The following is a 17,814-nucleotide window of genomic DNA, read 5'->3' as shown; positions in this document are numbered from 1 at the left end:
GATCAATCAATCATTAAATAAATATGTATAAAAATATAGTGTGGTCAATAAAGTCATTAGAGTTCTCCCATACTCAAGAGGGCGCTTTAACTCAGGCATTGAGGCGCTTTCTTACTCTGGCATCTTTGTATTTTGAAAACGGAACCGCCGCCGTTGTCCGGGTACTGAAGACAACAGCCATCAAACCTGACCCTTTAAAAGTGAGGAAAACAGAAAAAAAACATTGTGCTTTAAACTTCCCGTATGTTGCCACAACAGCCTTCTTATTTCTAACGTTACACTATGAACGTTGCTTTCATTGAGGAAGTTTAAAGAAATATTTTGTTTAGATTTGTTTCCACTCAGCAGATTCTTGAGAAAGTACGACGTATTTGACTGATATCGAATATGTTTATTTTGTTAATAAAAAGATGGAGAGTCTAGACTTTTCTGAGGAGGAGATCCAGCAGCAGTTGGCCTCACTTGGATACAGACATATTCCCAAACAAAGACTGCGGGAATTCAAGAGAGGTGAGATCATATTGTTTCAAATCTATCAAATCAAATCTCTCTTTATTGTCACACATCGTGTACACAAGTGTACCGGCGGTGAAATTATTATGTGCAAGACAAGGATGTAAATACAATTTACAGTATACGTATAAATAACAATATACACATTTAACTCAATATACACAGTATGAGTATACACAGGAGACTTGCATGTGTGTAATGTTTGTATAGACTTAATTATACCTTACAGTGATGTAAGTGTTGGTGCTGTTAGATGGCAGTTGATGTGCTGTACAATGTTTTTGAGCTCAATCCAAATTTCTTAAGTCGCCTGAGGAAGAAGAGAAGAAATTCAGTCTCATCAGTGCATTTTTTTGTTTGTTTGGAACATATCTTGCCTTAACGTAGTGCTGTCATGTTATAAATCTCCATCAGATCTCGATCAGCTGATTCGTCATGAAAAGTCAAAGAGTCGCAGCTCCAGTGAGTGGACTTCTCCAACATCTCACAGCAGCTCCGGCAAAAGTCCACCTGCACTTATTAAAGAAAAGGGTGAGCAGACACTCTTGCTTCATGCGGTGCACTTTCATGTGACGCTAAAGCATTTTTAACACACTTAACCATCCTACTGCTAAACTTGTGTTTCTCCCTCAGTTCAACTGAACAACATCGGCCCCAGTTGTAACTACGTTCTCTTCGACTCCAGCTCAGCAGGGCAACAGAGAGAGGTATGAGTTTTTATGCACCTTAAAACGTAATATAATTTTGTGACTGTGCACACAATATGTATGTTTTCCATATTTTCCATACCTAGATTTTCTTCTCCACATTTAATGAGGATGATCATGGAGACTCTGGTATGAATCACTACTATGATTCGTATTCACGGCACTCAGTTGCTCACAGACCGGCTCGGCCCTCCACAGCACCCAATAGGCTGGAGACAGAGGAAGGACCTTCTGAAATATTTCACTCAGTTTTGGATGGTAGTGAGACAAGCAATGACCGAGAACATCAGGTTCATTTGAAGGCTGTGATTAAAAGAAAAGTATTAAGGTAGAGACACAAATGAATTTCTTGATTTGTTAGTTGATGATGAGTATAACATCTTCATCCATGCAGTAAACGTTCTCTGATATCTCATTATATAGGAAGCATCAAGGCCGGTCTCAAGTCTGTGATGAGTCCACACATAGTGAAGATTCTGGTAAGTCCTGAACGGTTTGAACAAAAATTTGAACTGTAGTGTTCATATTATATCCTGAAATGTAGTTTGGTATGGTCGAATTCTTTTCTGATCATAGCCATGCATTGTCTTTGCATGCAATGAAACCTCCTATACACCAGGTGGCGCAATTAGCTGCATAAACCCTGTTAAGTTCTTTCCAGTAATCTTCTTAGTTACAGTACCCCTCCCTCTCAGCCATCCACTTTGGCTCAGAAGGGAATTTCATTCTCTTACTGAGGGCTAAAGGAGAGATCTGTCCATCTACCTCAGGATGTATAAAGCTTTTGACAGCCGTTGGGAAAATGAAAGCAGGGACGATGAAGGATCTCTGTCTTCTTCCTCCTTCTGGACAGATCAGGAAAGTGAGGGGGAAGACAGGGACTATGTTAAGAACGAAAACAGAGTGAATGAGAGAAAGCCTGAAGAAGACAGTAAGGATGTCAAAGAAAGCTTTTTAATGGGAAGTGATAAAAAGAAGAGTGTGAAGGAGATGCTTCAAGGGAATGAGTTGGAGAAGGAGAAATATCCTTAGGCAGATGAAGACGAAAGTGAAGTAGAGAGAGAATGTTTCATAGATGATGAAAATGAAAATAGCATAGAGATAATAAGAACAAGGCAAGATAAAGAGGAGGAAGAAAGCAGAGATGAGGAAAAACAGCTTGAAGAAGAGGAAAAAAAGGGAAACGAGAGTGAAGAGGAAGGAAGAAGGAAGTCGAGATGAGAAAGAAGAGATGTGTGAACAACAGAAAGGGAATGAAAAGGAAGAAGAGGAGGATCCAAAAGGAAGTGAAGAGGAAGAGAAAGGAAAAGAGCTTGAAGAGGAAGAAGAACAAAATAAAGCAGAGGAAAAGGAGTGAAGAGGAAGAACAGGGGAAGCAAGTGATGAAGAGAGAAAGGAAGAAGACCATTCAGAGGAAGAAAAAGGGCAGGAAAGTGAGGAGGGGGAGAAAGAAATTAGTCAATACAAGGACGAAGAATTTGAGCTGTGTGAACGGGAAAAGGAGTTAAAAAAAAGTAGAGAAGGAATCAAAAGAGAGTCTGGAGAAAGAGGATATGAGTGAGGATGAAATGGATAGTGAGGAGGAGAAAGAGAGCTCTGTCAGTGGAGAAAACACTGAAGAAAATGAGGCAAAAGCCCAAAGCGATGATTCAGAGGGCGAGGAAGATCAGGTGAGTGTGGAGGAGAGTGAAGAAGAAGAGTTTTTTTCAAAAGAGGACTCACAAAGTGAAGAAAAGTGTACAGGTGAATTTTCAGAGTGTGAGAAAAAGAAAGAGAGTCTCACCAAAGAAGTGAGCACAGGTGGAAGTAGGGAGGAAAACAGTCATGTTTCAGGGGAAGACGAACAAGACAAGGAGGAAGGAGATAATATATGTTGTATACCTGAAGATGGAGAAGGCACTGAGGGAAAAATAAATGGTGGCAAATCCTTTGTGAACAAAGAAAGCATAGGAAACTCTGAAAGCAAGAAATCAGAGGAGGAAGATGATAGAGAGTGGTTTTTCAATGAACCTGTTGAGGAAAAGGAGGGTTGTGACCAGGACAGGAAGTCATGGGCAAGTGGTGATGACTGTGTTACAATAGCCCGTGGCCATTCGCAGAAAGAAGAGGAAGAGAATTATAACATGATACCTGCTTGGAAACAAGAGTGTGATCATGTACAGCAGATGAAGGAAACTAGACACATCTATGTTGAAGATTTTCATGAAAGTCTCGGCAGCCCTGCAGCAAGCATTATGGCACGTACAGACCAGACTCGCCTAAAGATGGAGACCCAGAGGAAGTGGATTACAGCGACGACTGTACTCTGGGTGGATTAGAAGAAGAGGATGAATCGATCTTAGATGCTCGTGATTATGAGAATGACAGCAGTTTGGCGTGGTTCAGAGACAATCAAGTATTAGAAACATCTGATGGACGAGCTCCTGCAGAATCACCGGATGGTAGTCAAGGTGTAACCGTCTGTAGTGATCAAAGCCATGTTGGATCTGAGGATGACGGCCATCAGTCTCCTGACATCCCAAGCCAAGACCATCAAACCGACCAGCACCAGAGTCCCATAGAGAACGACGCTGGAACTCGAAACGGAGGCTCTGAAAATGTGGCATATTTCAAAGATGGCTGGGAGAAGGAGGATTTGCGGGACAGTCTTGACCACTATAATTTGAGGCACAGGAGGGGCAGAGTTCAAAGGAGACCTGAGGAGAAACCATATGATGATGGATATGATGACAGCAAGAAGAGGAGGAAGGAGCGGAGAGTCAGAGATTATACTGGCTGCCTTGGTGTGTTATACTGGTTAAAGGGATTTGCTTATTTTATAGTTTTTAGAGGTATGGCTGTGGAGGAAATAGAAGACGTGCATTTCTCTTTTTTTCCATGCATAAGAAAAATTTTCAGAAATGACTGGTTATTTTATGCTTGTACTGCATTAAATATAATTATTGTGAGTATTTGTATACTGCTTAGAAGCATGTTACATCCTACATATTTACTATATATATATTTCAGAATATTTAGAAATGTTTTATAAAAAAAATACAGTAAAAAACAGTACCATTCTGAAATATTATTACAATTTAAAATTACTTTTATATTTTAAATTTGAATTTATTCCTTTAATGGCAAAGCTGAATTTTTAGCATCATTACTCCAGTCTTCAGTGTCACATGATCCTTCAGAAATCATTCTAATATGCTGATTTTTGACATTTTTATTATTATTATCAATGTTTCAATTATCATCATGCTGCTTAATTTTTATTTATTTATTTTTTGGAAACCAAGATACTCTTTTGGATGAATAAAAAGTTTAAAGGAACAGCATTCATTTGAAATCGAAATCATTATAGATGATGCATGTGCGTAATCATATACTTATGTTTTGTAGGTACAGTTAGTGAGCTGGAGGAGTGTTTGGACCATATGCAAATCGGTGCATCTCGTGTGCAGTATGACTCAGAGGCTGATGAAACCGGAAGCTATACTGCCAGATCCAGCTCTGTGACGGAGGAACCCGCGAGTGCTTTCCAAGAATACATCAGAGGCATGGTCAGTACACAGACACTTTCACACTTACCAATCTTAAACAGTTTTGAATTTTAAACTTAAATTTGTCCATTCAACAGACACGATCACACAGTGAGAGTGATATCCGACCTCGTCCAAAGTCATGTAAGTCCCATTTTCATGTCTAGTTTCAGTTCATGCCTGTTACTTTGACCCGTGGTTGTCCGTTTGCATGCATTTACAATCTGATTCTCTTCACAGTTATACGGCCAGTTTTTGATCATCCTCACACGAGGAACTTGAAGAAAACTGATCCAGTGGCAAAGTATGGCATACTTCTATATTAACATACAATCTTCATAAACTAAATAAATGATTCAAGACTCTGATCATTATGCGTTCTGAATGTGTTTGGATCCTTTATCAGGTTTTGTCAGTATAAGCAGGACTGGGAGATGTTTAAACCTCCAGGAGAGAAGAGCAGGAAGGAACTGCACTGGGCCATTAGGGTATCATTAATCATGTACTTGTTTTAGTAGTTGCTTTAAAAGCTGCATATATCCATATAGTTTGATTTATTTTATTAAAAAATATATATATTCTTTTGTTTTTATCCTCAGGAACAACTTATGTATCAGCCTCCACCAGTAAGTTACATACTTTTTTTTTATTTTTTAAGAATTGCCTAGATTCCCTTATTCTGAGTGCTTTTTCTTGTCTCTATAGCGGAGACCTCAGAAGACGTACATCCCTAACACTTATGTGGTTCCAACAGAGAAGAAGCGATCTGCGCTAAGATGGGAGATCCGACATGATTTAGCACATGGCATTATTCCAACAAAAATCTCTTATCCCTGACAGAGAATCTTCCACCTATGCCTTCTCTTTTATTTATGTCTAATGCTATTATTTATTCATGATATTAACATTTTTTACTTCATTGTACATGTGAAATGAGACCTCAAGATCCTTGTTTTTATGAAATAAACATTTTAATACTTTGAAGTCTGTGCTGTGTTCATGGCAGGTCACTGTATGAGAGTTTGAAGGGATACAGGGGAGTGTAACGCACAACGTGCCAAAGAAGCTTCTTTTCAAGAAATTTTACAGCCTCCAGTGAGAACCAGACGCTGTTTAGACCTGTAAAAGTCAAACAATATAATGTTTGTTTCACAACTCATCAATATTAAGATCATGAATGAGCTTTGATGCAATGGTTTCATTCCCTTATATTTGGTTAAAGGTGCTTTCACATTACAGCTTTTGGTGTGGTCAGTTTGTTTACCTGTGGCTGGAATGATATTCACTGTTTTCAGATCTTTAGTCGCCTTAAGAATGTTTTTAGGGAATTCATCACCTCTGAAATACATGCATGCAAAAAAGAAGAAGAATTTACTTAAGGACACAAATATGTATATCAGGTTGGCAATGACATATGCATCCACATATTGGGAACCGCTGGGCTACATCATGTGTCTTTCACCGGTGAGAAAACTTTAAAAGTACTACAATACCAGGAAGGAAGATCGGGTTGTTGATGTTTGTCTGCCATCCTCGCTCTGTCTGCACAGCGTGCGTGAACGTGCTGATGACAAATCCTGTCTGCGCGAACGGAGGTATGCTAATACATACGTTGACAGGCAGGTAGGAAAGCCAATTAAAACGTTCGGACCGAGCGTTTTGATTGGACGAACATTTCTTGGTCCTACGCCTTCCACAGAATATATAAATTCAGATAAATACATTTACACCACTTAACTTAATGATTGCTATCGGGATGTGAAGAGACTTTCAACCAGCATAACAAAAAAAAATTCTGAAGACAATCACCTATTGCACCTTTAACTAAAAACTATGAAAAATTATTTCCATTAATTGGAATAAAGCTGAAATATAAATTTAAAAATATAAATCTTAAGATGAAAAATTACAAATTAGATATGATATATGCTGTGGCATCTAACAGAAAAAAAAAATGCTTATTAAAAAATAAAAATATATTTTAATAGTACATAATACTATTATGTACTATTATGTACTGCAGCACATTCCAAACCAAGCAAAACTTTTATAGTGCACTTCCCCTCACCTGAGCCAGTTTGGCAATTTTCAGCCCTTGCACTCGCACCTTCATGGGCAACATGTAATAATAGCTGGTTGGTCCCAGTGGGCCATGAGCTACTCCTCCTGAACGAGAAAGAGGAGCATTTGTTTAGTCCTTTAGTGAGAGCAGTGATAGTTTCATACATCTGTGTGTTTAAGATGAAGCTCAAATCAACAGACTTTATTTGACCTCCTCTCCATAGTGGAGAACGAATGCTTCCATGCCGTGCTCGGCCGCTTCCTTTTTGTTTCCATAGTTTCCTGCCTCCACCGCTGACTTCAGCTCTTGATTTGACTTTTGCATGGCTCTACAGTAATCAAATTATGAATGAATGTCATATGCAATGATTCAATTAATATGACTGAAGTCTATAAAACATGACTGGGACAGTATCATAAAGGAACAGTTCACTCAACAATGAAAATTAGCAGAAAATTTACTCATCCTCAGGTTATCCAAGATGTAGAAGAGTTTGTTTGTTCATCGGAACAGATTTGGGGAAAGTTAGCATTACATCACTTGCTCACTAGTGGATCCTCTGCAGTGAATGGGTGCCGTCAGAATGAGAGTCCAAACAGCTGATAAAAACATCACAATAATCCACAAGTAATCCACACCACTCCAGTCCATCAGTTAACATCTTGTGAATCTAAAAGCTGCATGTCTGTAATAAACAAATCCATCATTAAAGCGTTTTAACTTTAAACCATCATTCTTGCCAAAACCCATAATTCAAAATAACGCTTATTCCAGTAAAAAAGTTCATCCCCTGTTGTCCTCTCACATTAAAATCCACCAACATATTTGTTTAGAACCGTTTTATTTTTTGCGTTTTGGGTGAACTATTCCTCTAATGAGCATTACAAGAGTAAAGTTAACACCAGAAAGCATCATGTACACCTCATAGTTACTTACTATTCGTTTGAAATTACGTTGCCAGACCTCTACATCATGAAGAATGTCCAGCCTATTAACAAAAACAACCATATATTCATTTGTTTGCAACTTAACTCCAGCCTAAAAATACTTCATAGAATTAAATGACAGGTACCTGACAGGTACTGAGAAGACATTAGGGTGTAGGTCAACCACACCAAGAGGTTCACTGTCACAGCTTCCCAAAGACTCAAGCCACATCTGGACAGGTGCCAGGTGAGCTGGGATAACAGCCCCACATCTGAAAAGCACTGGAAGATCAGAGCCCGACGGAGAAGCCCTCTCTACAGCAAGAGTTCACACATCTTTAGTTCACTGATACGTCATATCCTTTGACAATATTAACAAATAATGTAGGTTCTCCATCCGTCATTTGTTTGAATGGCTTTATAGATCACAATAGAAAGTTCAGAGTTTTATTCTGGCAGCAGTTTTGTAACTACGGTAGGCTGCAGATATAGAGTAATAATGCTGAGTAATACATTATATTTACTTATTAAATTAGAAAGCTTTGCTTACTTTGTCGCCCGACTCCAATGAGATTGGATGGAAGTCACAAATTAGATGTAAGTGCATTTTCTCCAGACAGATGAGATGAACTGGTTTGAGAAAATACATGGGTTAACTCCTCAATGTGTTCCTCCAGCATGATCACCAGTATCATATTCACACGCATCTATATTGAATGGTTATTACCCGCAATACAAAAACCAATGGGCCTACTTACCCTTTTAACAACCGTTCTTCCACATATCGCTAATGTAGCATGAAACATGATGAGGGCTAATTAAAATAAATAAGAGCACAGCGGTTACAATTTCAGCTTCTTACATGTTTGGTTTCCCTGTCAGCGAAACATGCTGTTGTACTGTTTGTGAAATGTCATGCTGTTCTGATGTTATATGTGTAAAAATATATAGAGATAAACAATTTTACATTATTGTACATTCGATGAAAATAAAGCATAAAAAGAGCTCATCTTTAAAATGCAAACTCCCCACACATAAAAAAAACATTATTCATAACATGTTTGTATTCATTCTTTTTTTTTTTTAATTATCATTAAATTTGTCATGTGTTAGTATTTACATATATAGAGAGAGGTACATTATTGTAACTGTAATATCCATCCCTCAAGTTTTAAAACCATTTCAAAATGACACTTATTAAATTGTTAAGAGACAAAAGAAAAAAAAAAGAGAAGCTAATACTAAAAATGTTAATACAGCTGTGTATCTAATTAAGTGTTCATAAAATACCATACCATGTATGGTAATTTTGGTAATGGAAACCCCACCTTGTTATTTGCACAATAAAAAAAAGTTGAACAATTCTAAGTAATGCTGGACACAGCAATTTTCAAAAATAAGTGGTTTTATTTGTATCTTACAACTACAGGTGCAGAAAAGTCTTTGCGGCTTATTAGTCAACAGACTCTTGTCTTCACAATAGGCACAGCCTACGACCTTCGTAACAAGGTGATTTGTGTGATTGCATAGTGCAGTTTAAAACTTAGAATTCACATCCCCAGGACAGTAAAAGACAAACAAATGCACCACACAAAAGATTTTTTAAACTCCATCAATAAAATATAAGAGAACTTGTGTTTGACATATCAATCAGTGCAATCAATTGTGTTGATATGCCATCTAATTTGACAAACAAATGTATAATTTGCATATTAAAATTTGAGAAGAAATTTACATATTATCTATAGAGTGGTGATGGTGCAACTCATGATTTAAACAAAACCCCAGGCAAAGTATTTCTAGTTCTTTGCCAAAACTGAAAAAAAAAAAACAGCTGATTTGTTCTAAATTAGAAATGTTTTTAATTGTGGCAAATGTGTTATTTTGGCAGCTGGAACATCAAAATCAAAATAAAATTTCAAGTATGATCTTAAGAATCCCAATTAGAATAGTCCAGAGGATTGATTCCTCTTCTTCCATCCCGTCCTCAGGGCCCTGAGAGTGTTGAGACTGTCCAGGAGTCTCATCTGAGGAATAAGAGTTTTTCTCAACTTCCTCTTCTGTATGTGCCGTCTGGTCGTAAAACACCCTCATCTCAAACTCACTCTCCATGTAGGATGGATGTCCGTAGATTCCAATTCCAACAGGCCTAACAAAATCCCCCGGGACGATCACCACATCCTGGCCGCAGGTGGTAGACTGAAGCTTGTAGGTATCAAAGTTTGGCCGCAGCGTCTTGTCAGAGACGTAGATATCCGCATCTCCCTTAAGGCTTTGCATGTACAGGATAATGCGTCCTTCGTGGTTGAGACGCAGGTAGCTGTAGTTTCCCGCCCCAATGTGGCCTTGCACGACATGAAGCAGGACCCATTCATCTGGCACAGAAGGCTCCACTGAATGCTGCAGAGTGCCCAGGGCCCGGGACAGGGCCGCCAACACCAACAAACCACCCCAGCACAGCACCATGGTCATAGCTGCCAGACCCCAGCTACATCTGTAACCTCCCTGCAATCACAAAAATAGATTATTTCAGTATCGTCGCGACCATAATATTCCAAAGAAATTGGATTTCGGCATTTGGATTGGATCAAATCTTGGTAATGGCTTGGAAAAAAAGGTGCTGAAATCTAATTAAACCTTCACTATCGTATAATGTTGCTCAAAACATTTTAGAAGTATTGAGAGACACAAAAAAAATCAGGATTATCCTGATTGCATCAGAAGGGTGGATTCATGGATGGAATAAAATGTAACAAAACTTTAAATTGGTTAACAAACGTTAGTATTAGCTATATGGTCTATATACACATTTCTATTTTGCACTAGATTTGTTTTTTTTTTATGTTGTGTTCCAGTCATTTTGACTCGGGAGAGGATCCCACCCCCCACCCCAAAAATGCTAGTTAATGTTATCACATTGAATTAAAACCTACTAACTTTACTCACACAGTGTATTACAATTTCTCCCACCCAAAATTTTTTTTAACAGTTTTTGGAACCGATTGATCGTAGGTCTCACTGATTATGCAGTAATGAGTTTATGAACCTTAGTTTTTGAGAGAGCATTGCCAAAATCATCCACAAATAATGTTTTCTTTCCTTCACTCAAAAACGGAGGTGCAAAAGCTCAGATCAATGAGGCCAGTTTTAAAAATAAGTACAAAACCTGTGCTAATCGAATGAAAAGAAGTTGACAAAAAGACTGAACCCAAGATTATGGATTATGGAGATGCAGCAGTGAATCTCAACCTTTTGGCGAACCGGACCCCAGTCCAAATCAGAACCTTCCTCAAGGACCCCCAGAACAAAATGAACTAATCTATGTATCATTTGTGTCTTTGTGAGGACCAAATGCAGTCAAGTATAATTCAAGTTAGCTGACTTGTCCAGTATTTTGCCATATCATCAGCTATATTGGATTTTTCTTTCATGGGAACATGTCAAAATATACAAAATTTATGCAAAAATGCATACTTTATACGGACCCCCTGGCCTTACGTCAAGGACCACTAGGGGTCCACGGACCCCTGGTTGAGAAACACTGACATACAGCATAATGAGATGTTTACATGGTAAAGGATTTTCAGCGCAGTATAAGGGTTAACCGTTTACAGTTCTAAGAAGCCTAATTTTCTTTAAAAGAACCTGAAAATGAAAACCACAAAGTGACCCTGTGTTTATTATTCTACCGCTTGCTGTTTATATACATACCTACATCTACAATTATAGCACTGGTAATCCGGATTTGGTCATTTGGAAAAGTTTATTATCTGGATCAGGTCTTTGCTTTAAAAAAACCCAGCAGAAAAATAAAATAGATTACCTGTTCCTGAACAGCAAATCATTGAATTTCCAAAACCAGATTACTCTTATTCAGATTTTTCAACAACTGGGACCTGGACCTGATATGAGACTGATATGAGATTTAATGTGTTACTTAATGTTTCTTTATATTATCTTGTTAAATTATCTGGAGTCCTATTTGTTCCTACACTATTTTTCCCCCCAGTAACGTTACTTGGAGTGCTGTCTTCTGTGACATTATGGCCAGGCATTCTGAATCTAAACCTTACATAACTATAAAACGACACCATTTGACACAAGTCATATATCTGACAGCAGGCTGTTAAAAATATCTCTGTCTCAGCCACACACACACACACACACACACACACACAGCCAAAGGCCATGGTCACGTACTGTCAGTCCAGCCAGGGAAACCGGTTCTTTACATACTTTAACCGAACAGCGCATTAAGACTTCTTCGCAGTCCTAAAAGTAGATCGTCCCAAGAAAATACAGCTTTTGTTGCATAAGCAAACAGTCGAAAGTGAAAGTTTAAATTTGACGTTCAAATGTGTATTTGAATATAACAGCGCTGTTCAAAACAGGCAGACTTGGCAGCTAGCTAGTTGACTAATTTCTGAAATATAGGATACCCTACACAATTATTTGCACAGTGCGATGTACTATAACACACTCCGTTTCTAAATTAAAATGACATTTTATTCCTGAAGCTTGCACGAAAGAATAAGTTAGCTATTTAGCTAGCTGGCTAACAGACCAGTCATTTTTTATGACACTGAAACAAAATAACTATTCGTAATTAACGCAGGTCCTTTGATATGTTGACAAATATGAATTATTTTGAGTTACCGGTGCATTGTCAAAAATACTCCATGGGAAAGGAGAGTTGGCGTCGTTATGTTTTGAATGAGCTGTTACAGGTGTTGAGTTGACTACTTGACGCTCTGGGACCTGATGGCATTATAACGCGCATGTGCGCCCTCTGTCGGTCAGGAGGACAGCAGCGGACCGAGCAGATCACCGCATGCGATACAAATGTCAATGTAGTGAAATTGTTTATGATGTTTCAGAAAAATTACAACAACAACAACAAAAATCAGAATTACTGTAATAATCTTATTTTCTGTATTATTTTGTTTATTACTTGTTTTTATTATTGTCATAACATTTCTCTCTCTTTTGTTTCATGACCCTGGGGCAGATCTTGGGCTTTGTTTGTTTCTAGTTTTATTTATCCTTTGCTATGATTTTTGTCTCTTTCTTGTTGTTTTGTTGGATTTTCCTTTCCTTTCCTTTTTCTCACACACAGAGACTGATATGAGATTTAATGTGTTACTTAATGTTTCTTTATATTATCTTGTTAAATTATCTGGAGTCCTATTTGTTCCTACACTATTTTTCCCCCCAGTAACGTTACTTGGAGTGCTGTCTTCTGTGACATTATGGCCAGGCATTCTGAATCTAAACCTTACATAACTATAAAACGACACCATTTGACACAAGTCATATATCTGACAGCAGGCTGTTAAAAATATCTCTGTCTCAGCCACACACACACACACACACACACACACACACAGCCAAAGGCCATGGTCACGTACTGTCAGTCCAGCCAGGGAAACCGGTTCTTTACATACTTTAACCGAACAGCGCATTAAGACTTCTTCGCAGTCCTAAAAGTAGATCGTCCCAAGAAAATACAGCTTTTGTTGCATAAGCAAACAGTCGAAAGTGAAAGTTTAAATTTGACGTTCAAATGTGTATTTGAATATAACAGCGCTGTTCAAAACAGGCAGACTTGGCAGCTAGCTAGTTGACTAATTTCTGAAATATAGGATACCCTACACAATTATTTGCACAGTGCGATGTACTATAACACACTCCGTTTCTAAATTAAAATGACATTTTATTCCTGAAGCTTGCACGAAAGAATAAGTTAGCTATTTAGCTAGCTGGCTAACAGACCAGTCATTTTTTATGACACTGAAACAAAATAACTATTCGTAATTAACGCAGGTCCTTTGATATGTTGACAAATATGAATTATTTTGAGTTACCGGTGCATTGTCAAAAATACTCCATGGGAAAGGAGAGTTGGCGTCGTTATGTTTTGAATGAGCTGTTACAGGTGTTGAGTTGACTACTTGACGCTCTGGGACCTGATGGCATTATAACGCGCATGTGCGCCCTCTGTCGGTCAGGAGGACAGCAGCGGACCGAGCAGATCACCGCATGCGATACAAATGTCAATGTAGTGAAATTGTTTATGATGTTTCAGAAAAATTACATATATATATATATATAGGGTGATCAAAAGGGTGGTCAGATGATGAGTTTTATTTAGCTTAAAGGCATATCTGGCTGTTTTCAGTGCATAAACATAATCAGAGCTTGGATCTTATACTCTCTGCTACTTGTCATCCTCTTTAGTTTGACTTGCTGTTGTCATAACGTTGAACTTTCGCTCATCAACTATAGCTCTCACAAGCTGAAGATGTTTCCGAATCTGGAGGGGAAAAAAAAAAAAAAAAAAGTTCTTCACCATCAGTTGCATTTTATCACGCATTGCCGTGTGGTGACTTTTTATAACTTTACTGTACCATGTTTCATTTTAAGCACCATATAAACAACAAATACTACTTTATTCAAGGTTGCCAGAAGTATTTTTCATTATTTACCAGTTCCAGCTGCTCGTAGGGGTCCTCAGTATCCACAGAGGCTCTCCAGTAAGGTGCGATCATTTGATAAATTGAACAAATCCCAACCTTTATCTGAGCATACTGGAGCTCCTCTCTTTTTGCAGTGGAACGCAAGTCCTCCCGTTTAATTTCCTGTAAAACACATGAATAGTCTGTAATCTTGGACGACAGAACTGTACAGAAGACAGTGATGCCACAGTGACATCTGTGTCTTTTGTGTGTGTATGCTTTTACCCATTTGCATGTTTCTGAGCGTATGTTGTCTAGCTCTCTCTGTTGCTGCTGCAGTTGGTTGGTATAGTGCAGGACAAGAGTTCGCTGTTCCTTTATGTCCTTCATCAGTTCCAGCTTTTTGCGCTCTGCCTCTTTCTCAACATCAGCTTGTCTTTCTAGAATTTCCTTTCTGATAGACTGCGTGCCGCCACAGCCTCGACCAGTGTTCTCAAAATCAAATGTCATTAAAAAGAAGTAAGCAAGAGAAAAAGTGTAACATTACTATACAGTATATTTTGAATATTAAAACAGGTGGAACCTGTATAATGTTTCAAGAAATGCACCAATTTTGCCTTCAAGCATTAAATTTGACTCAATATCTGTATGCAGATTTTTTCTTGTTACCCCAACTGTCTCATCATTCAAAAAACTGAAAATCAAACCACAATAGAATAAGACCGATCCAAAGTCCAAAGTCTCACTCTTCAGCCGAATGAGGCAGGTGAGTCCAGGTACACAGCCTGATTGTCTGATAGTTTCAGGATCTCTCCCCTTTCAGACACAATAGAAGACCTACGAATATGATACCTTTCTGGGCATCTTTGCAGTGCTCTCCTGGTGCCGTTTGGCCAGTAGCTCTTTTCGTGTCAGTAGGGCTTTATGCTGTGCCTTTAGTTTCTTAATATTGTCTTCCTTCTCTTTAATTTTAGCTTCCTCTTCGTTTGTTTATTCTATGGCATGTAACCGTCTTGCCTCATTTTCCTTAAAGGAGAGAAAGACAAAAAAAGGGGGGTTACAGATGATATTAAAGTCAGTTTACACATTAGGCTATACATTCATATTCATGAAGTTGTTTCAGAATGTTTGCCTTACTTGCAGTAAGTAAGTTTCTCCTCTTCCTTTTTCACCTTTTCCTCTCTTTCTCTCAAGCGCTCCCGCCTCATCTGCAACTCCTGACAACAGCACATGTAAAACACTACACTCATTTAATCTGGAACAGCTGAAATGTAGTTAGCAGTTAAAGGGGTCATATGATGCTTTTTTAAAGATCATTATTTTGTGTATTTGGTGTAACATAATATGCTGACATGCTTTAATGTTCAAAAAACACATTATTTTTCAAATACTGTACATTATTGTAGGTCCTCTATGCCCCGCCTCTCTCAAACGCTTCGTTTTCTACAAAGTCCCTCCTTCCGACAAGCGCAGTCTGCTCTGATTGGCCAGCTGACCCAGTGCATTGTGATTGGCCGAACACTGCAAGCACTCGTCGGAAATGTAACGCCCCTTACCATAATCAAGCTTCATCTTTCAAAATAAATGTAAAGACAGCCCAAAAGGGGAGCAGAGTCGCGTGACAGACACACACGATGTGCAAAACTCCGCATTTGAACAGTCAATAGCAAATACCCTGAAAGATTCAACAATCTCTGAGTAAATGCAGATCACTCTGAACCATCTCCATCCGACCAAACAAATCTTAGACTATAGCCTATTCTACTTCAACGACGGCACATTAATGCTTCGAGCAAAAACACGGTTTGAGGTGTAAGAAGTTATTTACGATGAGAGCTGATTTTAAAAAACCGACCGATAGTATTCCTCCCGATTGAAATTCATCTTTTCAGCTCCGCACACCGTGGACAAACTTTCTGCACCTGTTTTAAAATGTTTAAAAAAATGACCGTTCCGTGGTGTTTAAGATCAATTTAGCTGGTGTTGCTGAGTGAATAATTTTATTTTATATTAAAGCATTATTATTTAAACCAATGTAATACTAATAACTTTAATAATTATTTTTATCATTTATATTAGGCTATAGTAAATATATTAAAACACATATATTACAAAAAAATTATGGCGCGTGGTTCAGTAGCCCATAGGCTCATCTCTATCAAATGTACGCTATGATATAGGCTGGCCATCAGGTATTTTTATAAACAAGAGTGTTATAGATCGTGCCAACATGCATTCTGGTGTCTGCAATATATATATCGTTAGCGTTATTTGATAAATATCGTTATTTGATCAATAATAACAACGTGAGGACATGGAAAGAGACTTGTTTATGATGCATAATGGTCTTAAGATAGGTTCATTTCAAATAGTGTTTGAAAATAAGCTGTATTTTGACTTTTTGCATTTTTTAATGCATGTTGTCTTTATGCATAGGTGTATTTGATGTGTGTGTGTGTGTGTGTGTCTAGTCAGAGCTGGATGAAATGACATGCTTGTAAAACAAGGCAGTTCTGGACCTGTGGAGTGACGGGAGATATATATACAATGCCTTTAGCATGTTTGAGTAAAAATGAGTAAATAAAAAACCACTCCAAACCACACACACACACACACACACACACACACATACACACACACACACACACATACACGCTTCTATCTAAATGCCAAACTGAAGTTCAGCCTGAGCAGCATAGCGGGACTCAGACACTGTGTATTATTCTCGAAGGGCTTATCTTAACAAAATATAGAAACCGCAACAACAAAAAGAACACAAAATACAGTCCTTGTGAGCCTAAGTTAAGTGATTCAGTGTTTACTTGTATTGACCCATGATGTGCTGTAGACGCAGAATTAACTCGAGACACTCTCTATTACTCTCACAAATTAATTTTGGGGGGCTTCATCTCATAAGTGGCCTTCGAGATATTTCACACACAAACACTTTCTTATAGCCCATGGTAAATAACATAACTGTGGCTTTCATTAATGAATTGTGAGGTAATTCTATTATTGTAAACAGTAAATTATTATGTTCGGCTATCCTGTTTTACACGTGTAATTGAGATACTTCACAAGCACACATATAATACAAAAAATTTAATAATCAAGCCTGTAGAAAATACAAAGGTATAGAAAATAGATATAAAGATTAAAAATAAAGATTAAATAAAAAGTAAAGATTCATTCATTAACCATTAAGATAAATTGAACTAAATAATAGCCAAATTTATTAAAATAAATGAGAACAGCTCCAAATGAAAGGTGTCTGGATGAAGCAGCTATTAGATGTGGTGAGAAAAGTAGCCTACTTTGTGATTTTGAGTTAACAATATGCTCAAATTTGAAAAGGATACAGATGAGTGCTTTATAAAGGTAACACTTGTGAAAATGCGGCAAACATTTAAAAACTAGTTCACTCTGCTCAACAGCCAAGTAGTATACAGTCTAGTGTTCTGCTGTGCTGCACTAGAGGTCGCAGTGAGCACTAGATTGAGGAGCAGTGCTGATGCTCGCAGCTCTCGTCGGGTGCAGTGGCGCGCGCCTGTAATCCAAGCTGCTGGGAGGCTGAGGCTGGCGGATCGCTTGAGTTCAGGGGTTCTGGGCTGCAGTGGACTATGT

The 17,814-nt window shown here is 38.2% G+C and overlaps 2 protein-coding genes and 1 pseudogene across 4 annotated transcripts; 1 reads left to right on the top strand and 2 right to left on the bottom strand.

Moving 5' to 3' along the window:
- The first annotated feature begins 100 nt into the window (after positions 1-100).
- On the top strand, positions 101-5,842 carry LOC107563627 (hydrolethalus syndrome protein 1 homolog). 2 transcript variants are annotated; one of them, XM_016248540.1, is made up of 12 exons: positions 101-200; positions 411-510; positions 928-1,044; positions 1,147-1,220; positions 1,307-1,548; positions 1,644-1,699; positions 4,608-4,768; positions 4,846-4,891; positions 4,988-5,051; positions 5,154-5,235; positions 5,347-5,373; positions 5,453-5,842. In XM_016248540.1, the coding sequence occupies exons 2-12, from the start codon at positions 411-413 to the stop codon at positions 5,582-5,584; spliced, it is 1,101 nt and encodes a 366-aa protein (XP_016104026.1). In that variant the 5' UTR covers positions 101-200; the 3' UTR covers positions 5,585-5,842. The 2 variants fall into 2 exon arrangements, with proteins under 2 accessions (XP_016104026.1, XP_016104036.1); XM_016248550.1 differs by having other exon boundaries at positions 5,154-5,249; positions 5,453-5,597.
- On the bottom strand, positions 5,745-8,430 carry LOC107564835 (39S ribosomal protein L4, mitochondrial-like; annotated as a pseudogene).
- Positions 8,431-9,590: 1,160 nt separating this feature from the next.
- Positions 9,591-13,704, bottom strand: LOC107563672 (UPF0669 protein C6orf120 homolog). Of its 2 annotated transcripts, none has more exons than XM_016248619.1 (2): positions 13,600-13,704; positions 9,591-10,240 (listed from the first exon to the last, which is right to left on the bottom strand). In XM_016248619.1, the coding sequence occupies exon 2, from the start codon at positions 10,205-10,207 to the stop codon at positions 9,641-9,643; it is 567 nt and encodes a 188-aa protein (XP_016104105.1). In that variant the 5' UTR covers positions 10,208-10,240; positions 13,600-13,704; the 3' UTR covers positions 9,591-9,640. The 2 variants fall into 2 exon arrangements, with proteins under 2 accessions (XP_016104105.1, XP_016104095.1); XM_016248609.1 differs by lacking the exon at positions 13,600-13,704 and adding an exon at positions 12,392-12,516.
- Positions 13,705-17,814: the final 4,110 nt, after the last annotated feature.

Source organism: Sinocyclocheilus grahami, unplaced genomic scaffold (assembly GCF_001515645.1).
Source record: "Sinocyclocheilus grahami isolate Dianchi unplaced genomic scaffold, SAMN03320097.WGS_v1.1 scaffold25.1, whole genome shotgun sequence".
Lineage (NCBI taxonomy): Eukaryota > Metazoa > Chordata > Actinopteri > Cypriniformes > Cyprinidae > Sinocyclocheilus > Sinocyclocheilus grahami.
This window is presented reverse-complemented; position numbering and strand designations above follow the sequence as displayed.

Excerpts from the sequence above, each read along its gene's own strand:
- LOC107563672 (XM_016248619.1), bottom strand. The coding sequence starts at position 10,207 with ATGACCATGGTGCTGTGCTGGGGTGGTTTGTTGGTGTTGGCGGCCCTG.
- LOC107563627 (XM_016248540.1), top strand. The coding sequence starts at position 411 with ATGGAGAGTCTAGACTTTTCTGAGGAGGAGATCCAGCAGCAGTTGGCC. Across the intron at positions 511-927 it reads ACTGCGGGAATTCAAGAGAG|ATCTCGATCAGCTGATTCGT; the intron begins GTGAGATCATAT and ends AATCTCCATCAG. Across the intron at positions 1,549-1,643 it reads ATTAAAAGAAAAGTATTAAG|GAAGCATCAAGGCCGGTCTC; the intron begins GTAGAGACACAA and ends CTCATTATATAG.